The 24220-nt window shown below is 43.8% G+C and overlaps 1 protein-coding gene across 4 annotated transcripts in view; it reads left to right on the forward strand.

Moving 5' to 3' along the window:
* The window catches only part of ENDOV (endonuclease V), a 29640-nt gene extending 5648 nt beyond the window's left edge, over positions 1-23992 (forward strand). The window contains exons 3-10 of one of the 4 annotated variants that reach the window (XR_009630707.2): positions 827-961; positions 2237-2276; positions 3501-3613; positions 5325-5393; positions 8921-9049; positions 16230-16303; positions 18792-18964; positions 20532-23992. Coding sequence is in view for 3 of the 4 variants with exons in the window: in XM_060764309.2 (XP_060620292.2) it covers positions 827-961; positions 2237-2276; positions 3501-3613; positions 5325-5393; positions 8921-9049; positions 16230-16303; positions 18792-18816 (585 nt within the window). In the remaining variant the exon portion in view is untranslated. Of the gene's footprint in view, positions 1-826; positions 962-2236; positions 2277-3500; positions 3614-5324; positions 5394-8920; positions 9050-16229; positions 16304-18791; positions 18965-20531 lie in introns of those variants that run through there. The other 3 variants (XM_060764309.2, XM_067463863.1, XM_060764310.2) reach the window with 3 other exon arrangements.
* Positions 23993-24220: the final 228 nt, after the last annotated feature.

Genomic DNA, 24220 nt, shown 5'->3' on the forward strand with positions numbered 1-24220 from the left:
AACCTAGCTGCCGACCTTGGCACAAATTACAATTTCTGGGCCATCTTCAAAGGAAGCCCCATGTAGAACACATTGCAGTAGTACAATCTAGATGTAACCAAGGCATGGCCCACTGTGGTCAAGTCAGGCTTCTTGAGGTACAGTTGCAGTTGGCAACAAGTTTTAATTGTGCAAAGACCCTGAGTCCAGGAGGACCCCCAAATTGCAGACCTCTGTCCTCAGGGGGAGTGTAACCCCATCGAGCCCAGGTTGCTACCCTATACCCCGATCGGCCTCATGATCTAGCACCCCTGGATAGACTTTTCCAATACTTACAGTTGTTTTCAAGCAGACTCCGCTATGTTTGAAAACATATCATTTTTATCTCTCAGAAGCTTTTCTGTTTATTTAACATTTTGCAGATGAATGCATGTTTTCTGTGGAATTCATTTCTTTTCAGCAGTTCGTGCAGAAACAGATGAGGAGCTGGGGAAAGGGCAGTGTTAAGTACCACTTTATTTGCAAGGAAAAAAATGTGTCCCAACGTCTTGTTATTTCTGGGAGAACGAAAATGTGTCCAACCTTGGTTATTTGCTGACAAAAATTGTTTACGGAATCTCAAGGCTGACAGACAAAGTGAGCTGACAGCCATGGGAGTTGTTTTCCTGCTTTGAGACTCGCTGGGTGAGGAAGATCTCAAGGGGGTTCTTGTCAGACAAAGGAAATGCGTGACATTTCCTCAGGCGCAGTCTGAATGGACTTGCAAATGTTGTTCTCTCTTCATGGTACAGAAATTGTTATTCCGCCTGGAAATCATCCTCTGTGCTGCCTTTTCCTTCCGTCTCAGGTGTTGTATGAAGACTGCCGCATGGTGGATGTGAGTGCCCCTTATGTGGCGGGTTTCCTGGCCTTCAGGGAAGCGCCTTTCTTGGTGGAGGCAGTGCGGCGCTTGGAAGAGCGAGCACCTGGCCTCGTGCCTCAGGTGAGATGCTTTCCTTTGATGTAAGATTCACCCACACTCTCATCTGGTCCTTTATCTTTTGGCTCTAAATGCAGTTGGACTGCATGCCGCATCAGCCTTCATAACTGTTGTTTATTTATTTATTTACAGTATTTGTATTCCACCCTTCTCACTGCGCAGGGGACTCAGGTTGGATCATTATGCACACAGATATGACAGACATTCAATGCCATAGACACACAACATATATACACAGACACACAGAGACTATTTAACTTTCCAGCGTCACGAGGGTATGTTTTGAATTCCAGCCACCGGGGGAGCTGTTGCTTCACCATCCACTTGTGACACCGATTGAGTACTTCTTCATTCTTTTGCATGCTGCTGGAGAGTTTTATGGTGTTGTAAATTAGGTAAATTAGCCTCCCTGCATAAGCGGTGCATACATTTTCTACTTGACAGATGCAACTGTCTTTCGGAATGCAAAGGTCGACAGCAAGTTAGAGAAATGGTCGGGAGCTTACTCCGACTTGGACTGGCTTCGAACTCATGACCTTTCGGTCAGTAGTGATTTTAATGCAGCTGACACCCAACCAGCTGCGCCACTACCTGGTCACAACCAGCTGCACCACAACCCAGCATGTTCCCTCTGGTTGATGGAAGCTGCAGTCCCACAGTATCGGGTGGCCTATTTCTCTCATATTCCACAGTGGTCAGCCAGATGGCTATGGGAAGGAAGCTCACATTCCAGATATGATCCCAGTAGACCCTTTCTGCTCGTTCTTTTCAGCAATTGATAATCTCAGAAAGCAGAGGTTTTATATATTTATCAATGGCTAGCCTTTCCAGCATGGAAAATTGCTTTTTCCCCCCTTGGATAGAGCTCCCAAAATCCCATTTATCTATTTATCACTGGTTGTGCTGGCTGGAAAATTCTGGTTGTTGCAATACCTCAGAAATAACCTTTCCAAGCTCAACTCTTTACTTTCATTCATTGGGTGGACAGAGCTGCCTGTTTTGGTTATTCTGTGCCCATGGCCACCAGACACTTTATAGGAATGTTTCACAGGTTCCTAGCCCAACAGAGCATCCACACAAATAAGGGGAACAATACACATTAGAACGGCCTGAGAGCATAAATGCATAAATATAATGACACCAGGATTTGCTTTTGCTCATTTTTTGGTCTGTTGCTTTTGGTTTTGCTTTTAGTGTTATTTTTTTCTGAAATCTTTTATGCTGCTAAATTATTATTGTGAAATTATCTTATCAATTTTCTCTCTGTGGCTTTCCTAGGTCCTTCTTGTGGATGGAAATGGTATACTTCATCATAGAGGTAAGGTTCTTGACCATCATTATTTAGCCAGAACTAGATTTTCCTCACCATTTCTAATTGGTGGATAATCATACTTGGAAGTTTTGGAGAAGCCAGATCTCGTGTCACTGATCTGCCTCCATTGTTTGGAAAAATAGTGTGTTAGAAGATGCCACTTAGTGCTCACATTTGCCATCTCTTCCTGGACCCACTCTGCACACGTTTTCTAAGATGGAAAATGCAGGTTGCATGGTAAAACCTACTACCTCTTACCTTGTCACTGCTTGAAGAGGGCAAGTGAACATCAAGAAAAAAGAGAGGAGTAGCTGAAAGCAGGAAGTGATATTATGTTGCTCTTCCCCAGGGCTGAGGCGGAATCTACACTGCCAGAAGCATGCAGTTTGGCACATCTGCCCATTTATTCTAATCAGGAAATGGTCCATTCTGCTGGTTTATGTCTTTAAACCGGGTGGTGGCACAGCTAGTTACTGACCAGCTGCATTAAATCATCACTGACTGAGAGGTTATGAGTTTGAAGCCAGCCTGGGTCGGAGTGAGCTCCTGACCATTAATAGTCAAGCTTGCTGTTGACCTATGCAGCCTGATAGACAGTTACATCTGTCAAGTAGGAAATTTAGGTACCGCTTTATGTGGTGAGGCTAATTTAACTAATTTATGACACCACAAAACCTTCCAGCAGTGGTGTAGAAGAATGAGGAAGTACTCCATCAAAGGACCCAGTGTCACAAGTGGATGGTGAAGTGGCAGCTCTCCCTGTGGCTAGAATCGAGCATACCCTCATGAAGCTGGAATAGCTGGAATATTAAATTGCCTCTGTATCTGTCTATATATGTTGTATGTCTAAATGGCATTGAATGTTTGCCATGTATATGTGCATTGTAATCTGCCCTGAGTCCCCTGCGGGGTGAGAAGGGCAGAATATAAAATACTGTAAACAAATAAATAAATGGTTTTGTCAGACCTTGCAGCAGACCTCTCAAAGAGGTTCTGGCCTTGACTCGTGCCCTGCTATGCTGATTGTTGACACCAGCCCTATTTTTTGTATAGATTTGGGAAGTTAGGGTCGTTTTCTTGTCTTTTCTATTACAATTTGCTTGTCCTTTGGCAACGTGTATGTGAGTTCTCTTAAATAGGCCTTTGATTGTCCTTCAATGAGCCAATGAAGAGCATGTCTTTCTGGGTCCTTTTCTTCCATTTACTCTGTTTCTACTTTTCATTTTCCAGGATTTGGTATTGCCTGCCATCTAGGTGTGCTGACAGGACTTCCCAGCATTGGTGTAGCCAAAAATCTCCTACAGGTGGATGGTCTCTCCAATGATGATCTGCATAAGGAACAAGTAAGTCATGGGGCTGTTGTTATTGTTGTTGTTGTGTTTGTTTTTTGACATATAGTGGTCCTTAAGATAAGCCTTAGGAATTTTTTGTCAAGTTTTATTCAGAAGGGATTGCTTTCGTCATCTTCAGAGGCTGAGAGAGCCTGACTTTCCCAATCATGCAGTGGGCTTCCATAGCTGAGTGTGGATTCAAGCCTTGGTCTCCACAGTCATAGTCCAGTGCTCAAACTGATATCCCCAACACTAGTGCTCTGATTCTGATTCTGCATAATCTGAATCCTACAATGAATCAGCAGGGAATCCTATAGGAATAAGAGAAGCTGCTGGTTTACTTCCATTACAATTGCAGTTCATGTATCCTTGCCCACCATTAGTAGGGATCTGGTTAAAACAAAGCAGTGGTACAGTAGTATACAGAATGAGATAATTTCAGATTCATTCACATGTGTTTCAGTAACCAATGAGTATTGTCTACAAAAGTGAACATGAGATAAAGTTTATTTGTTCTATTGATTGATTTATTTACTTACAGTATTTATATTCATCCCAAAGGGGACACAGGGTAAATCACAAATCACACATACACAGCAAACATTCAATTTTTAGACATACAAGACAGACAGAGGTACTTCAGCATTTTCCAGTTTCGGTGTCTGGAGGTTATGCTATTGCTTCATCCACTATGACACCGAGCACTTTTTGATCGTAGTATTTCTCCTTGTTCTTTTTATGGTGTCATAAAATGCCTCTCCTCTTTCTCTACCAACTGCTCAGCTGTTTTCGATCTGCATAGGTGGACAGTAAGCTAGGCTTAACAGTCAGGTGCTCAATCCAACTTGAACTTCGAACTTGCCACCTTCTAGTCGGCAGTAATGTATTGCTACTGGTGATTAACCAGCTGTGCTACAGCCTGGCCCAACATTGTTTAGCTCTTAAAAAGCTGACAAGTTGAGGTGCAAAAAGCAAAAACTTAAAAAAAAATACAGTGTTCCCTCACTTATCATGGCAAGGTCTGTTCCAGGACCACCCGTGATAAGTGAAAATCCATGAAGTAGGGACGCCATATTATTTTTAATATTTATACATTATTTTATATATTTTATATATTATTTTCTTACCTGCGCTTCCTTACACGCCTCCCGGCCCATCCCAAGGACATCTGCCTGCCTCCCTGGCCTCTGCAGAGCTTCCGGAGCCACGCAGCCAGCAGCAAGCCAGGGAGGCAGGCCTTCCCCGCTGTGCCTCAGTCTGCCACACTTCCAGGGTCCCTGGCCTCCCTGGCCTCCACTGGACATAAATATTTAATATTTAATATTTTTTATTAGTATTTTCAAAACCCCATGAAACAGCGAGTCCACTAAAAGCGAACCATGGAAACACTGTACTAGCAAACCACAGCCAAACATGGTTTCTTGGAATATATACGCACACACACACACACACACATATGCACACTTTGTTAAGAAAGATAGTGTGAAGTGTGTTCCTAAAAAGGAAAAGCACTTTTTTCTGGGTTGAAATGGATACCTGTGAGTAGGGGTCCTATCCAGTCCAATCTCATCCTGGAATACTTATTCAGAGAGCAATGGTATTGGCAGCAGAACTGAGGTTATGATGGCAAATATCTCCCAGTTGTCACCTTGATGAAGGGAGCTCTGGGAAATCATCCAGGCATAATAATTGGCCATCACAAAGTTCTTTCTTGGTATTCTAGATCCAAGCCCTCCAGGCAGGAGGAGATACCTTCCCTCTCTTAAGTGCTTCAGGGACAATCTTGGGAATGGTAAGTACATAGATGTGGAGTGAGTGTGTGTGTGGTGGGCGGGGAAGGGGGGGCTCAGTGGGAAAAGGAGAAAGCAATGAGCCATTGCTGGGGTTGCCAGACTGATGGGAAGGAGACCCTGATTGGTCTGCTTCCAGAGTCTGGCCCACCAAATGTTCGGGACCACAGCACCTCAATCTCTTTCTAGATTGTGTTGTCAAAGGCTTTCATGGCCAGAATCACTGGGTTGTTGTAGGTTTCTTGGCAGGCATCCTCAGAGGCATCTATGGCAGGCATCCTCAGAGGTTGTGAGGTCTCGATTGTTGTAGTCCAAGCAATCTGAAAGGCCAAAGACTCGCCAGCTTTGTGCAATTGTCAATTTTCCATCGATTAGCCCCTAAACCAGTGGTTCTCAACCTGGGGTCCCCAGATGTTTTTGGCCTTCAACTCCCAGAAATCCTAACAGCTGGTAAACTGGCTAGGATTTCTGAGAGTTGTAGGCCAAAAACATCTGGGGACCCCAGGTTGAGAACCACTTCCCTAAACTGTGCTGTTGTTTTCAATACCAGCATTTCTTCCATAAATACTGTCAGTTTGTGCAACCGCACAGTTTGGGGGCAGCCTCCCTGGCCTCTTCTGCTCAGGGCAATCACCAGTTCAAACAGAATGGAGTGTAAAAGGCTTCCAGAATACTCCATTTATTGGGGAGAGTCAGTTTGAAGGTGGGAGAATAACAGAAGAGCATCACCAAGAGCTCGAAATTGGTAATAGTATGGACAACGCACACGCCTGCATGAATACATGCACATACAGAGTGCACTGTGGGGACAGTAAATGCCAGGCTCACCTTGTCTTAAGATATCCTTCTAGAAACACCTGCCAAAGATCCCAATCCTCTCAGAAAAACTGAGACATCACTGCAGTTTGGTCCCTATAACTCACAAAGTTCGATAACGAAGACTTTTGTTATAGATGGAATGAGAAGTTAGCATATTTGCAACTGTGGTTCTTTAAGTGGTCATCTGTGGACTGATGCAAATGAGTTACCTGCATTGTCACAGCGCACCATTCAGAACTTTTAAGAGCTGGGGAATAGCACGTGCGGCCTGTGCCAGTCATGCCAGTCATGCTCAATCTCTTTGTTCCTTTGTCCACCGCAACATCAGCATGGATAGAAACTGTTCTCTGAAATGACTTCAGACGTTTTAGTATTGAAGTATGTACTCTGGAATTACCTGTCTGCTTTCACCTCTAACTGTGGTTCTTTGAGTGGTCATCTGTGAATTCACACCCCCCCCCCCCCATCAATCAAATCATTTATTTCGGTCATTGACCAGCACAAACACAACCCCATCCTTTCCCTCCTCATTGTGTCCTCCTCTCCTTCCCTCCAGGGATTCTCCTTGGTGTCCAGAGAACTGAAGGATGGAGTAGGAATGGGTCCTGTGTGGCATGTCAAAGAGGGCTACTACCAAAATGTTTATTTCCTTGCTCTAGAGAAGGTTCCAAGTGACGTATTGTGCAAGCACAGGCATCCCAATTGTATCAGATCACAGATGACCACTCAAAAAATTACAGTTACAAATATATATTCTTATTTATATTTGGTATAAAATGAGCTTTTTCATTTTATACCATGATTTCTATATTAACTTGATTGCTATATTGGCCATCAGGTGATAGAATCATAGAGTTGGAAGAGACCTCATGGGCCATCCAGTCCAACCCCCTGCCAAGAAGCAGGAATATTGCATTCAAAGCACCCCCAATAGATGGCCATCCAGCCTCTGTTTAAAAGCCTCCAAAGAAGGAGCCTCCACCACACTCTGGGGCAGAGAGTTCCACTGTTGAACAGCTCTCACAGTCAGGAAGTTCTTCCTAATGTTCAGGAGGAATCTCCTTTCTTGTAGTTTGAAGCCATTGTTTCGCGTCCTAATCTCCAGGGAAGCAGAAAACAAGCTTGCTCCCTCATCCCTGTGGCTTCCTCTCACATATTTATACATGGCTATCATGTCTCCTCTCAGCCTTCTCTTCTTCAGGCTAAACATGCCCAGCTCTTTAAGCCGCTTCTCATAGGGCTTGTTCTCCAGACCCTTGATCATTTTAGTCGCCCTCCTCTGGACACATTCCAGCTTGTCAACATCTCCCTTCAATAGCAATGCCCAGAATTGGACACAGTATTCCTTGTGTGGTCTGACCAAAGCAGAATAGAAGGGTAGCATGACTTCCCTGGATCTAGGCACTATACTCCTATAGTACATATATACTAGGTTCATGTATACAGTTATCTCTTTGAATGTCTGAAGAATGTGTTTATAGTGAACTAACTGCTCGGCCTCACAACATTCATGCTGTGAGTCTCCTGCTTCACTTCTCAATTGTAGCCAAAATTTTCCTATGTGCTTTGATTCTGTTCTGATTCCTACTTTTGCATTCTAGTCACCTGTGATTAACAAGAAGTCATGTTTTGGTTATCATATTCCTCCTGGACTCCAGCTTAGAATGATTTAATTCCTTCTCTTTCCTCTGTAGTTGGAACACAAACTTGGATTATAGTTACGTTGAGGAGTTTTATAAATACTATGTAGTCAAACCTTGTATTATATTGAGTTGTGTGGTTTCCAGGCTGTATTTTTAAAAATGTATTGTTGAAGGCTTTCATGGCTGAAATCCGTAGGGTGCTGTGTGGTTTCCAGGCTGTATGGCCATGTTCCAGCAGCATTTTCTCCTGACATTTTGCCTTCATCTGTGGCTGGCATCTTCAGAGGATGCCCCAGTGAAAGCCTTTTGACAGTACATTTGTATTATATACTTTGACTGTTTTGTATCTTGCTCTTTTTTTCACCATTTCTTCTTAGATTTTCATTTCCTGAACCAAACACTGTGTAATTACCTGACTCAGAATGTCCTATTTCCTGTCCACTTTAGCTCACTCACCACAGTATTGCAATGTTTATTATACATCCATTTCCTGTTTTATTATATCTACCTTCCTTTGACTCATGTTTCTCGCAATTCCATGTTTCCTATAATATGAGTTGTTCAGTGTGGAACTTTCCTGAGTACATCAGAAACTGAACATCCTTTCAATTTGAGTCCATTTGTACCTTCTGACCTAGTAGTTTCACCTTCTGACTTTATCTCTTGTTTGATTTTGGACTGCCTCATCATAGGAGTTTCAAAGTAGAAGGTGCATTACTGACAAATGTTAGCTATGATGCTGTTGTCATTGTCTTTGAGAGATCCTCCACTACTGTCAGTCTCCATTAAGGCTCCAGCGCAGTAGCTGTTTGGGACACTTAGCTCCTCAGCAAAAATGCCTGCTTGGCATATGAGATCCTGCCATCAGCACAGCCTCTTCCCTCATAGGAGCAGGCAATCCCACCACAATGGAAAGGTGCAACCCCTTTGCCCCTAATGATTGCCTTGACTCCTCTATGCCTGTTTGTCTCTCCCGTCCCAACTTCTTGTTCCTCTGTCACTCAAGCCCTTTGTAGTTTTTATCATATTTATATAACTCCCATTGTCTCTGTTTTCCGATTACCCAGGCCTTGCGTAGCTATGCCAAAAGCACCAAACCTGTCTATGTCTCTGTGGGCCACAAGATGAGTCTTCCATCCGCTGTGCGCCTGGTTCACTCCTGCTGCAGGTATCGGGTTCCTGAGCCCATCCGTCAGGTGCGAACTGTTCTCTTCCTCTTACAGTTAAAAGGGGGTGGTAGTTCTGGCAGCCTCTAGCTGAGGAACTTGGATGACCCAACAGGATGCCCTGCCTTGCTTACCTGCTTAATGTTTCTGATAGTGGTTAATGTTTCTGATAGTGGTTAGCTGAGATGCCTCTGGGAGGTCACAGGCATAGTGTTGAATGGTAGCCCTCCTCTGTTGCATTTCCCCAACAGTATCTAATGTTCTCAGCTTACACTGCCTTCCTAATAGGTGGAGCTTTTCAAATAGATATCTCATCTGATAGCCATTGAGATATCTTTGACTTTGCCTAATTTTAAAAAGTCAGCCTTTATCATATTTAATAGTAGTGAAGAGTCCCCATGCACAATGGGTTAAATCCTTGTGCTGGCAGGACTGAAGACTGACAGGTCAGCGGTTTGAATCTGGGGAGAGTGGGTTGAGCTCCCTCTGTCAGCTCCAGCTCCTCATGCGGGGACATGAGAGAAGCCTTCCGCAAGGATGGTAGAACATCAAACATCTGGGTGTCCCCTGAGCAATGTCCTTGCAGATGGCCAATTCTCTCACACCAGAAACAACTTGCAGTTTCTCAAGTCAGTTCTGACATGAAAAAAAGCGGTAGTGAATTTCACAAGTGAGAGACACAATTAATGAAAAATATTTGTTTTGCCCGTCCTGGGCAAAACACAGATTGTAAAATAATCCCCAGTTGTCAAAGGAGGATACCACATTGGGCTGGGAAGAGAGACAGTATAGTGCTTGTTGAACCAGGAATTTTGAGATCCAGGTTAATGAGGTGACCTTTGGTAAGTCTCCATCTCTCAATCTGACCTGCCTCATGGGGTTATGAGAAAGAAAATTGCTCACAAGCCTGACTTCATTGTGTAATCTCACTGATGAGAAAGGCAGAAAATAAATCTGAGGCAGCATAACTCTGCTGGTTATAACCCCCCCCCCCCCCCACCAAGCCTACTGCCTTGTAAATGGTTGGGCCTTACAACTTCGATCATCATGGACATGTTGGCTGTATGATGGGGAATGCCTTCCAACAAACAGAAGGCACCTGGCTGGAAAAATGTGTTTAATCACATCAGCATCCTACTCTTTTTCTAGGGGGCTTAGGGTGAGGTTTTTCCCTTTTCCTGCCTATGAGATCGAAATAGGCAGAGTATTTGGGATGAGCTGTCCCCGACCGCCTAGGTTGGGCAGTGAATCCAGCTCATACTTCCTTGTTTCAGGTTTAATGTTCTAGCCATTGCACACACTGTTGCTTCTTCCTGCTATCCAAGTTAATGGTTGCTATAATTACTGGAATTGTGTTTGCTAGCAACTGTTTTTGAAGTACTTCCATCCCAATTGTATTAGCAGCTTTCTCATAAATAATGCTGTAGTTAAGAAAACATGAAGCTCATTTCCCAAGGGATGTCCTCTTTCTAAGAGAATGTTGGATAATTATTTTTTTGCAATGGCTGCAGGTACACTCACCAGTGACTTTTCCCTTTGATTAGATCCCCATTATCTCTCTCCCGCATTGATGAAAGCAATGATTTTCATTTAAATAGATAAGTTCATCTCCTCTCCCTTTATCAGTGTAAGACATTCCTTCAGTCAAGGGTATACCCAGGATGCTCGGTCTGTATTCCAGGGGTGTCTGTATTCCATGGTAAAAAGGTAAAGGTAAAGGTTTAGTCGAGTCTGACTCTGGGAAGTGTGGTGCTCATCTGCATTTCTAAGCCGAAGAGCTGCCGTTGTCTGTAAACGCCTCCAAACTCATGTGGCTGGCATGACTGCATGGAGCGGCATTACCTTCCCACTGAAGTGGTACCTATTGATCTACTCACATTTGCATGTTTTCAAATTGCTAGGCTGGCAGAAGCTGGGGCTAACAATGGGAGCTCACAACGTCCCTCGGATTTGAACTGCCCATCTTCTGGTCAGCAAGTTTTGCAGCTTAGCGGTTTAACCCATTGCGCCACATGGCCCCATGGTATTCTGGGTTTATATTCCTTTGTGAAATCTCTGCACATAACGTAATCAGGATATTGTGGAATGCCTTTCCAGAAGAGATCCAACAGCTAAATGAACTGTCAGAATTTAAGACACAGCTGTAAACCCATCTCTTTCAGCAGGCCTACCCAGTTCACTTTAAGCCATGGGTTTTGGATTTACATTCTATTGCTAGTGGTGTGCTTTGACCATGTACTCTGCTTCGAGCCATTAGGAGAGATGATGATGATGATGATGATGATGATGATGATGATGATGGTGATGGTGATGGTGATGGTGATGGTGTATAATATTATACTATGAAATCTAGCATATATATCTCGTTTGCTGTATCATCCTGTGTTTTTGTGTCAGTATAATATACCTATTATTATTATCATTACCATCCTCTACCTGTGCAACCTGGGAGAAAAGTCCATTGAACACAATCAGCCTTACTTTGGAACAGATACATATCCACAACAGGCACCAACAACACAGAGGGTTGTATATAACAGGATTGAGGAACATGGAGTCCTCCTGCTGTTGTTGGATTGTTCTTCCTATAACCTCTCAGTCTCACTCCAATCTCCCACCCACTGGTAGTCTACACCTTTCCTGCCCCTGATGTATCGGATTTTGCAGCCGATTCCCCTTCCTTGTCAGATTAAGCCTCCTCCTTGTATGGTTTGTTCTCATTTTCAGTGAACCAGAGTTCTGTGCCAGCTGCACATTTAGTCAGAAACTCATTGCAGGCACTTTACTGGCATCACTTGCAGAACAGGCAGTTCCTGTACCCACTGCAGTGCTGATGTCCCAACTCCTCTCTAGACACTGCAAGAGGCTGCTGAGCAAAGGCTCCAGTTTGGAAGACAGCCAGTAGATGGCAGCAGCAGCCCATTCAACCTTACCTTGAGGCACAAAAGGTTTGGGTAATGAATAGGGGAGCATATAACATATGGTATATATTGGCATCTGGCTTGCCAGCCTTGCAGGGTGCAGCATTACCATTATTGACTGCATGGCAGGGGGGAGTTTATGCAGCGCAGCTTCTTCTCTCCATGTAGCCCATAATGCCCAGCTACCAACACTGCAGGAAACCATTTTGACTCCATTGTGGACCATTTGTACCATGCTTCAGTGCTGTGGTGCTTGCCAGCATTACCCTGAATGCTGGAACAAGTTGTACCTTGAAGGTAAGAATCATCTTGGACACACCCATATGGGGAGCAGAGGAGGAGGTAGAGCATGTGATCCTCCAAATGTTGGACTATAACTTTTAGCATTCCTGCAATTGCCTTTTGGGACAATACAAGAAGAACTGGTCGGGGGGTGGGGGGGGGGGCTATGAGTCCCTCCACTGTATTAAATGGCAAACTATTTAGCTCTCCAATTGCAGACAAAAGGGGGGAAAGTGGCAAAAATACCCAGAAGTTAAAGAGGTGGCTTTTCCCCAGTCAATGAAAAGCCATACTTTGCAGTGTCCCAACCATACGTTGGATTTGAATTTGTGCTCAGCCATGGAAGCCAACTTGGTGACCTTGGGCAAGTCACACTCTCTTAGCCTTAGATAGTGGCAATTCAATCAGAGATTCACAGTACTTGGAAGTGTCCAGTTTTTTTACGATCACTTCCCAGAACAGTATGGCCATGCCTTCCATGGGATTCCAAGTCCATCAAATTACGGTAACTTTTTCCACTGGCTATTCCACTGTTTGCACTTCCTTCTATGCCTACCCACAAGACAACACAGCCTTGAAATTGTGGCCCTTGTTGTGTGTGTGTGTGTGTGTGTGTGTGTGTGAGAGAGAGAGAGAGAGAGAGAGAGGTGGGGGGATGCATCCCATATCTGAAGCACTTCACAGCTGCAGCACTTGCAAAAGAACTGAATACTTCAAGCATTTGGGTGAGAAAGTTTTCCCATTGCCCAAGATCACCTCAAAAAACAGCCTTTGTGTGGAAATGATTTGTACTTCTAGTTAGGAATCATTCGAGTATCAGTAATCCAATGATTTCACGTGTACGTGATCCATCTCTGATTGCAGCTAATTTGAACCCAAACTTGGCACCTCTCAGCTTTATATCTGTTTCTTTGCTGCAGTCTTTTGCCGGAGCATTCACAACCCTTTAGCTTTGGCAGGCTGTATCGTGCTACTTGGGAAAGCCTCTCCTGTGTCTCCCCTCCCCCCAAAAGGAGTGGGGGCACTGAATGCTGGGATTTAAGGGGGAAACCCCCAAACCAGCTACCAGTCCTTTCTCTCTTCTGTAGTAAATGACTCTGCAAGACCCTGAGGCCCTTTTTTGTCCACCCCCACTCTGTCTGGCCCAGTGTATCCAAATCTCTTTCCAAAATACTCCCAACGTAACCTCCGACTCCTAATGCCGCTGCTAGTCGACTCCAAAAATAGATGCGATCTGGGGAGATTATTAAGGCAACATGATCCATCTTATTGATTAGCCTCTTGGTTTAATAAGCTGGGTTAAGCTGTCTCTTAGCACAGTATTAGGAGTGAAGACTGGCAAGCATTTTTGCCATCTAATGATGCATCAGCCGAAGTTGTTTCGGGGCTCTTTTCCACAGCCCCACCCATGAAAGTGAAATGAATGTCACTCTTGATGTTGTCATTCCTCTAATACTTACTGAACTGGGTGCAAATACACAGCCTCCTGGGTGTGACTGATAGGGGTTGTCTTGGAATTCTCTGATTCTGAAGCCAATTAAGCATCACAGAAGCAGCCCCCTCTTTTGCCGAGCTAGTAGATCTGTTCATCAGCCGAGTTTAAGATAATGATTGTTTAAATGTAGTGATTGTTTAAAAGTGAGAAGGAGAAATTCACACAGTGAAGCAGCCCCTTCTGAAAGACACCTAGGATGGCCCTGGTTTACTCCTTGAAGGCTGATGGTGAGAGATCTGTAGAGACAAGTGGCCCTGTAGTACTGCTGCTTGTCTGGATGGTGTTAAGGGAGACCCTTCCCAAGTAACTGCATTGGGACCTTCAAAAGTAGGAAACATAGGAAACATAACTGCGTTGGCCATGCAGTAAAATGCATCAAAATCTAAAATACACAAAAAAGCAATAACTTTATTAGGTTTCCCTTTGATATTAAGTCTAGTTGTGTCCGACTCTGGGGGTGGTGCTCATCTCCATTTCCAAGCCAAAGAGCTCGCGTTGTCCATAGACACCTCCAAGGACATGTGGCCAGCATGACTGCATGGAACAGCATTACCTTCCCACTGAAGCGTTACCTATTGATCTACTCACATTTACATGTTCTCAAACTTCTAGGTTGGCAGAAGGTGGGCCTAACAGCAGGAGCTCACCCCACTCCCCAGATTCAATCCACCAATCTTTCGGTCAGCAAGTTCAGCAGCTCAGCAGTTTAACCCGCTGTGGCAATGGGGGGCTTCATATACATTTATTAACCAGCCAAAATGCATAAAATATATCATGCAAAATTATAAGCTTCACTGGCTTCTTCATCAGGCAAAGATGCTAAAATCATAGCTAAAAAAAGATCATGGTGTTCGAGCCGCAGGCCTATATTTGATCTCAGATGTTACTCTGTTGTCAGATCTGAGCATCTCAATACAAGCCGAGTGTACTCCCCTACTAAACCATGAGGAGCCCAGGGACAAAAGTCTATAAAAGACAGGTAATAAAATTTTAACCCCATTCACCACAAAAAAGTTACTTTTCTTGAGATGCAGGCAGCTTCTGTCCTGTATGAAGCTTACTACTCTTTTCTTATGGAGAAAGCATTGAATTTCTCAGGAAATGTTCTTATATCTGGGAAAACCTTTAAGTGCTATATAGGTTAAACCTGCCATCTGTAGTTCAAATGAAAGTATTTTACCTTTCTTGGAGGTAAAAGTCTACATAAATGAGAAGTAGACCAAAAGATAACTTCTTTTTAAGAGAGCTTTCAGAGACTCTCTTATACAATAGTGCAATTGATTTCTTGACAACTGGCCTTTAGGACAGTGGTTCTCAACCTGTGGGTCCCCAGATGTTTTGACCTTCAACTGCCAGAAATCCTAACAGCTGGTAAACTGGCTGAGATTTCTGGGAGTTGTAGGCCGAAAACCCCTGGAGACCCACAGGTTGAGAACCACTGGTTTAGGATAGATCTCAGATTGCCAGTTCATTGGCACTATGAGAGTGTCACCATTTTTTTTTAAAAAAAATGTATCATTACAGACATTTTCTAAAAGACACACCAAAAGAAAGCATGATTCACATGAAAAATGTTTGTCTTCTCATTGGCTCTCAACTATACCAGTCAGCTCAACATGACATTTTGCTAAATGAGAAAGGGGATGTTTAACCCATTGTCTGTCTCTTGCTGTTGGCCCAATGTGTTTCATCACACCTGTAGTTTAGATTGCGAAAAAAATCCATTGATAATAGGTCATTTTATTAGTGATTTTAATTTGATGTACAGGATCACAAACTAAGCTAGAGCCGCAATGGGAGGTACTGAATTGAAGTTCTCTTATTGTTTCATCCCAAACAAGTCTTGTGCCATCTTATTGTCTTTTGTGGACTCCAACCAGTTTTGCATTTGATGAAACAAACTGAGGCACAAAAGCTTATGTCCCAGAAAACTTGCTTAGAGTTAAATTCCCACAAGGTTCTTTGTTGTCCTGACAGGCTTGAAACCTATACTGTACCATCCCTGCCTCACTCTGGATTGAGTACTCTTTGCGTACTTTTGAGTTAAAAAGAAATAACACGTAAGAGAGTGCATTTTAACAAACAGGCTTCCTATATCCCTTCTTTAACTTAGTTTCACTGTTTCAGCCTTTAAGAGAGAGTTAGGTAGCAAAGATGTGGTTTCCTCCTCGAGTAGTTCATCCAGATTCAGAAGGTGCTGCTGTGGCAACCTTATCCTCCTTGTAGGCTTCTCAAAGGGAATTGGTTGACCACTGCGGAAGCAGAGTGCTCCATCAATCTTGGGTTTGACTGAGTAAGGCAGATCAAGGGGCAAGGAATATTTGGTCTTCCAGGAATTGTTGATTTGAACTCTGATCATCCCTTACTTGGGAGTTACAGTCCAACAATACCTGGAAGATCACACATCTTTATCCCACCCCCCTCCACTTGCCAACTCCCCAGAAACCTCCTTGGGCACCAGCCCACCCTCAAGGGGATGCCCACCTGATGCTCTTCTCTCTCCTTGTTCCAGGCAGACATAAGATCCAGAGAATACATCCGGAAACACTTGGAGGCCACCTCCGCCGTGTTACCTCAGCCCGAGAGGTAAGTGTGTGGGCGTGGCAGCTGGATGTCCGTGTGTCCCCTTCAGGCAATCTGCTTTTTAATGCTCTTCGGTAATGGCATTAAAGGGACAGTCAGGGTAATAAGGGAAGATAAAAGAACTACGGGGCCGCACAGCCCCCCGGGAACTGCTATTTCTAGCCCAGTGCCGTGTTGCAGCGTGTGCTCCCTGCAAACCATGTGGTTTCCATGGATAAGGCAGGAACCTTGGGAAGGTTATGGAGGATTTAGCATCAAGCCAACGTACCAGAAGCCATTTTGGTGATGCAGGCATGTTGGTGCTGAGAAGCATTCTCCAGAGTTGCCGCAAGATCTGGCTGGTCCAGTTTCGGTTCTACTGTGTCATCAGTGCTTTGTGGTAAATCCAGAGTAATGCTGGCAACATTCATAATGTTTTGATGTTAGAAACAAGCCTACCTCCTTTGACTTGTTAGGACGAATGTAGTGTTGCGCCATGACATTTTGATGCTTGAGATGAGGGATATGATGCTGTTCCTTCCCTAGTCCATGCATAGAAGATGGATAGGGTGGCTCTTGACTATACCTTGGCACTGGCAATAAGACAAGGTCTTCCCCGATCTCTGAAGACAATTGGGAGAAAGACCAGGAAACACAACTTCTGCCTCCTAGTATCCTCCTGTAAGGCAGTTGCTTCACTCTGCAGTACCATTCCTGGATTCAAAGTAGAAACTGACTATTGAATAACGTGGCCCCATTAAACGCTAATGACAACATGTTCAATTCTGTCAAGAATGTTGTTGTGTTACACTGACTCCCTCCATCCACCGTAATTAGGCCCAACCTGGAGAATAAAGACAGTTGTTTGGGGAAAGAATGTCACATAACAGTTGCCTTCAGTCCCTGGAAGCCTTGGAGCAGGGCTATCATGGAAAAACCGGCATTTTCACAAAAAAGACGATTAACACTGAGCTAAACATGGGATTAAGAAAAATCATGGGCACCCAGATGACAAATTGCCCCCTTATGGCTTGGGGCCCTGTTTATGAAGGTTTTTGCCTTATCCCAGGAAGTAGGATTTCATAGTTGCCATTTTTTTTGTGTCAGAAGCGACTTGAGAAAACTGCAAGTCGCTTCTGGTGTGAGAGAATTGGCCGTCTGCAAGGACATTGCCCAGGGGACGCCTGGATGTTTTGATGTTTAACCATCCTTGTGGGAGGCTTCTCTCATGTCCCTGCATAGAGAGCTGGAGCTGACAGAGGGAACTCATCCACTCTCTCTCTGGGATTTGAACCTCCGACCTGTGGGTCTTCAGTCCTGCCGGCACAAGGGTTTAACCCATTACACCACTGGGGGCTCACTCACCCCATGTGACTCAAGGATTCCCCCCCCCCCCCCACACACACACACACACACATGGCTGGCTACCCCAGATAGAGGCCCCTTTGCCAGCACTCCTCCACCTGGTTCTGATTTTCTCTTGAAGCTCCTCACCCCACTCGGATTCTTAGTGGCTCTATTACAGAAGAACTTGATGATTATTAAAATGTGGATGCGTTTGCATTTGTATCTGGGGTTCCAAAGCTTCATTTCCTTGCAGCTGGACTGCATCCTGAGGAGAGACTCTTTTAAAATTTGCTCGGGTGCCTTCAACCAGGTGCTTGAAATATTTCAAGTGATGCATGCATGCAAACACACAGAGGTGGGCATAGAAGGAGAGGGGAGAAGGGAGGCATATAAGCCATGGGAGCAATTTCTAGGGATTGGAAGTTGCATTATGAGTGGGTTTTGCACAATCTCTCCCCACATCTCATCCCATTATCCCACTGTGAAGTAGGATTGGTAAAATTTATTATAATTATTTATGATTCAGGAAGGACACCTTGTGTTGTGTTATCCCCCAGCTCAAAATAATGGATCCTCAGAGCCACATGCTTTATCCTGTCTGCATTGCTTCTGCCTGCCCTGATCTGAAGCATTGCTTACACAGTCCTTCAGATTACACTCAGGGCTATACTCTAGGATGTTCTGGGGCTTGTGGGGCTGTATTCTCTTTTGTACTACAGTTCCCAGTTCCAGTTGCTATGGGCCAGTGTGCGGGCCCTAACCCATGGCTGCTAGTTTTCAGAGTTTCTTTTCTGCTCAAGACTGCTACAAGTGGGTTCCCTTGTTTCCTGCCTTTCTGAGATTGTAGTGATGAGGGTATTTTCAATTGAAAACCGTGCTAGTTTGTGGAGAAGCTAGTTTTCCTCTGGGTTCAGTTGCACTTCGTAGAAAGCTAGGCCTGCATTAAAGACTGGAACATCTGGTCCTTTTAGGCATTGCACCACCCACCTACGAGTGCAGAAACTGTTTCTTGATTAAATAATTTCCAGATAATATGTTAGTTAAGACACTGAAAACTTTCTTGCATTGGCAACGGCAAAGCTGTTGTTGAGGGATTGAAAAAAATCTTTGTGGTTTATTAGCAGTCCTAGAAGTTTTCTTGCTCTTTTTCCTTCCTCCTCTCCAGGACGAGTGAAGACACTGAAAAGTGATGTGGCATCAAAGATATTCTTCAGGCTGTAAAATCTAGACAAGGTACCACTCAGCCTTCTGAATGGTCGGCTTCCAACTGCTTCTGGTTTCCCTGTGGAGCGGGAATACAGCAAGGAGACATCAGGAGGATCTGTCAGTCCTCCAAGGGTATTTCTCCCCAATTTGTGGCAGGAAGTTGGAGACTTGTCTCCATTTGTGGACTGATGAGCCAAATGGATGTGAAGTTAATTATGAGACAGCAACAATAATATGTAGAGTTCAGTTCCAAAGTCGATATCAGCCATGGTGAGCCCTTTGGAGACTGTAGGGCAGCCTTGCCCCAGCTCAGCCCTTTCCAAATGTGAGGTATTGCACCTTTAATTATCCCTAGGCTGCATGGCCAATGGGAAGGCTTTCTAGGGATGATAGGAAATGTAGTCATAGAATCATAAAATCATAGAGTTGGAAGAGGCCTCATGGGCCATCCAATCCAACCCCTTGCCAAGAAGCAGGAAAATCGTAGTCTAAAACATCTGAATGCTGTGATTTGATGGGAAGCCACTGTGGTAGTTGGAGAGGGTGAGCTTAACTATTTCGTTCCCTTTCATGTTTCCACTTCTTATTTGAAGCTGCTTTTTTAGTTTGAAAGGAATCCACCTCTCAGAAGCTTATATAGGCTTAGCCTGAAATGTAAACAGAAACTGCTTTAGAGAAGTCATTTTCCTTGCGACTTTGAAGTGGAAGGAAGTCTGTGTGCTTAACCTGTTCTACTCAGAATGAGAGTCCACAACCTATCTGTTGCTGATGCCTGGAGAGGTTTTAGAAAAGGATGAGATAGTTGTAGCCAACGTCAAAAGTGTGATGCTAGCCCCTTGCACATTTGGGAGGGGGGAGTGAATTGCTAATCCTTTACATCAGAAAGCTGGTTAAATAGCCTTCCCATCTACTTCTTCCAACACTGCTTACCTTCCCCCTCCCCCAGCTTATATTTTCCCAACAAATGTCATGTCGTGTTTGGCCCCCAATCCCAGCTCCATGGAGAATATGCCTATAGTGTATGACACATGTCTACATGTTTGTGCCAAACAGTAGATGATAGTGTTTTAATTTTCAAAGAAACTGCAAGTCCTGCTGAAATGACTGGAATTGGGTGAACATTATAAGGAACAGAAAGATCTGTTCCTGGCTCTTTATTTTGCACTGTCAGGGTCATCTTCAGAACTAAAGCCTTTGCTTCTGATTGTGGTGTTTTAATGATATGCTAGATGTTACATTGACGTTGTAAGTAAACATTTCACTGGTAATCCTATAAATGATTTTATGCGTACAGTTTCCTAATATTAAGTCAGCAATGAGAAACCAGGCTGTGGGGCTAATGGAGTAATACAGAAAATAAATCGGGATTCAGAGTAAAGAATTCCATTAAGAGCTTGAAGTTGGTCGTGTAAGGAGATTCTAATCGTTTGTACGTGCTCTCTCTCTCTGTCTCATTTCTCCTTCCCCCTGTATTTTTTTTAGTGACACTCAGTTGCTGGTGCTGCTGGTGCCCGCCCCCCCCCCCCCCCGCCACTGCCACTCTCTTCGTGATCGTTACTGTCACTTTCACACCTCCCTGGAGAACAGATGCTGAATCCCCAACTCCTGATGGTCTCGGCAGATGGATAGAGAGAGGACTTTGTGTATTGGGTGGGTGTGTAACTTGCGGAAGCCAACAATCTGCTGCTTTCTTTTGTAGGAGGCTCCAAGGCCTGGGCTGAAATTTAGGCTATGGAAGAGCTTTAAATCTTGCCTGGTGCATCGACTCTGCAGGGTTAACAGCGTTTCGCCTCCACCGCTTGGCATCGTTCAACCCAAGTGTGGTCTTTTGGCAGTCCTGAACAGTTCACTGTGTGCCTACCGCAGAAAGGATATGTTTGATGTGTCAGTTATATGCAGGTCTTTGGTGGCATCAGGAAAAAGTCTGTCCACAAAACACTATGGGGGAATTATACACCAATCCAGAGGCAGCAAAGTCTATGGAACCAATCTGGCAATTCTTGGCTTCCTTTCCTGCTGATGATTTCACCATTATGATCTCCTCCAGATGAGTTCTGATAGTCCCGCTTGACTTTAACTTGTGGTGGTACCCTTCAATCCCATCCTACAGTCCCGCTTTTTTCCTGCTGTCTCTCCATATAGACCTCAGCTCCACTGCATAGCCAAGTCCTCAGCACCCTTCCTTTCAATCATATCCCACAGCCATCTGTTATCCAAAGTTTTGTTTCTCCGCCTCCTTTCCATTGATCGTGATCTGCCATTTCAGCTCTTCCATCATCAATGCTCTTGCCACCTCTGTCCTGCATCCAAACTGAAGCTGTTTCCTTCACCAGCATCTTGGATGTCTGCACCACCAATGCTGTCATTCCACTGAATCCTGGGTTGATTCCATGACCTAGTGAATATCCTAGCCCTGCAGCATACCAAAGTGTTTGGATACTATTGTAGCATTGCAAATGTTCACACTTCACCATCCTTTGCCAGCTAAGTGGCACAAAGGCCCAATGCTGTCAAGAAGGCAACAGGAGTGAAAACATCCTTGCAGCTGGCATTTTCTTTGAGTGGAGCCACAACCTCAGCTGCCAGATGTTGAGGGGTGAGGAGCCCACCTGTGACTCAAAGCTGGATAGAAGTAAATGGGCTAGTGTGTGGGGAGTGGGGAGGGGAGGGGGGAGAGGGGAGAGAGAGAAAGAGAGGCAAAGGCAGAAAGAGACTATTTCTTCCACCCGCTGCTTTTGTAACTGGGAAAGATCTGCAAACTGTCATTAGCAAACTCTGCCTGCAAAAGCAAATTCAATCTGGCTGAAAGAGCTAGTGCCATCTGTGCACAGCTGTTGAGGTGAAAGCGACAGAGCCCTGGGGCCTTCCACCAGAAGGGTCCATCCATCATTCCAGAGCTCCACATGTTCCTTCTCGCTGGTGTTCACTGCTTGGACCTGGAAGGAGCTCTTATTGTGCCATTCAAGGGTCATTTGCAGGAAGCTACAACCTGTTCCTCCTGCCTCTGCTGCCTACATGGGGAGTCCAGACTTATCAAAGGGTCAAAGCACTGGCAGATGGCAGCATCTTTGCTGGCGGAGTGGTGAATCTACTCCAGGTTTGGTTTGACTTTGAAAAGAACTATCTAAAGTGTTGAACTCTATCCCCAAAATTCACTTGGGACATTGTAGAGTTTGGATTCCAACAGATTGGATTTATCACCTTGTTTACATGAAAGTAATCAGTTGTTAGGGAGCGGTAAATGGCCAGAGGGATTGATCTGAAGGAAAAAGAGTCAATTGTCCTATGGATTTGTGAGGTTGCTAAGGGAAAAAGACAAGTTCACTCACAATTCTTCATAGCTGCTGCATGTCCTTGTGTTGTGGTAGCTTCCTGGAGCTTTAAACAGGACACTGCTCGCATCAGCTAGAAGCGTCTTGCTTTTTCTCAGGCTGCCTGAGGTTGGGGAAAGCTGGCCTACTCTCTTCGTTTCCACTTGCTGCAAAGAGGAGCAGCCTGAACAACAGAATGTTCATTTTTCAGGGCTGCTCTTTGGCTCTCAGATTTTTCCTTCTGTCTTCTATGTGGGGTAAAAGATGGGGGAAATCTGTCTGTTTCAGTTTCACTCACTTTATGATTAAAAAATGGAACAATCTCAAGCACTTTCTGTCCCTAATATGACGGAATTTGCAGAAGTTGATCCATGATTAGAAAATAAACAAGCAAAATTATCTCCCATTCTGCACTTGCTAAATTCATTCAGTAGAGAAAGGAACCTGCTTGCCATATAGAAGTCGAAGATGGTGGGACTCTCAAGGAGAAGTGAAGGCTGTGGTAACCCTAGTTTGGCAAAAAATAGGCGGTGTATATGAGGATTCAGTCTAGACTTTGAGTTTGAAATCTGGGCCTAAACTAACAATCTATTTTGTCTCCTTGTATGTTTGACTATTTCAAATCTCAAGTTCTTTCCACCCTTCCAGTTCCACTTTGTGCCTGACTGGGCTCCTTGTTTTATTTATGTTGTGTTTTAATTCTTCTGTGTTTGCCCACATACCTACGATCCAATAGACTTTATGGTAAAATTGTCAGGATTGTAATGGTGTAACACTGCTTCAGAGGATGGTCACAATTACTTCCCAAGAATGAGAGACCTCAAATAGACCCCATTTTGCCAGCTCTGGGTCATGGCTTCCTTGATTGAGACTTCCTCTTTTCCTACTGCCTTCACCTTTACTGAATTTTAATGTCTTTTCCTATGCGTCATGTCGTCTCATTCTATGTCCAAAGTACCACAGCCTCAAATTATTCATTCAGACTTTCAAACCCATTTATTTGTGATTTTGGCAATCTGTGGAAACTCTCCTCCAACACACGTGTTTCTACAACATTGGTTCTCTTTGTGCCAGTTTTCCCCCTTCCAGATTTCACAACAAAGCATAGCAATTGGGAATATAATGACATTGACAATCCTGACTTTGGTGCTCAATTTTATATGTTTCGATAATATATGCAATTTTAATTGTACAATAAAATATATTTATTGTATCTTAACTGTATTTTCACTTCTATACATTACACAAATATTTAATTGTTTTTTTATTGTTTTTAATGTTGCCTTCGGGCTGAGAGAGGCGGTATATAAATATGGCAAATAAATAAATAAATAAATAATGTTTGTATTTGCCACTTTTACATTTATTGGGTTGTATTATATAATTGTGAGCTGCCTTGAGTCTCCATGGGTGAAAAGGCAGGGTTGAAATGAACAAATCAATAAATCCAGAAGGATTTTACCTAATTTCTTCATAGATGTCCTTCCCAAGTCCTCATTTTTTTCTCCTTTTTTTTTAAACTGCAATCTCCATTTTGATTTATGGCTCAGCCAAGGCATAGACTACCTTTAATTACTCCAGTGTCTACATCATTCATTTTAAAGTTATGTATGTTTATCCATGGTGATTTTTTTTCTTCATTTTCACCTTAAATCTTGCTTTGCCCCCTCCCTTTCCCCTTTTTTTCTTGACTTTCCAAATCTTTGATGTTTTCTACTTGTAACATTGTATCATCTACTATATCAAATAGTTGGTGCTATTTCCCCATATTTTTCTTCCTCCAGTTCTAATTCTGTATGTTGTATGATATGTTCTGCATATAAATTAAATGCAATGTTAGGATCTCCAACTAGAACATCAAGCCTCTTTTTGAACACGTCCAGAGGAGGAGACTTAACCACCTTTCTAGGCAATTGGTTCCATTGAGGAATCAACCTCATTATCCCAAATGCTAAGTTACTTGTAATGTTAAGTCAAAATCAATCTTCCTATAACTTAAAACCTTTATACCTAGTTCTGCCCTCTAATCCAGTAGATCCCAACTTTTTTTTGACTAGGGACCACTTGACCAAGGACC

The sequence above is a fragment of the Anolis sagrei genome, chromosome 2, assembly GCF_037176765.1.
Source record: "Anolis sagrei isolate rAnoSag1 chromosome 2, rAnoSag1.mat, whole genome shotgun sequence".
Classification (NCBI taxonomy): Eukaryota; Metazoa; Chordata; class Lepidosauria; order Squamata; family Dactyloidae; genus Anolis; species Anolis sagrei.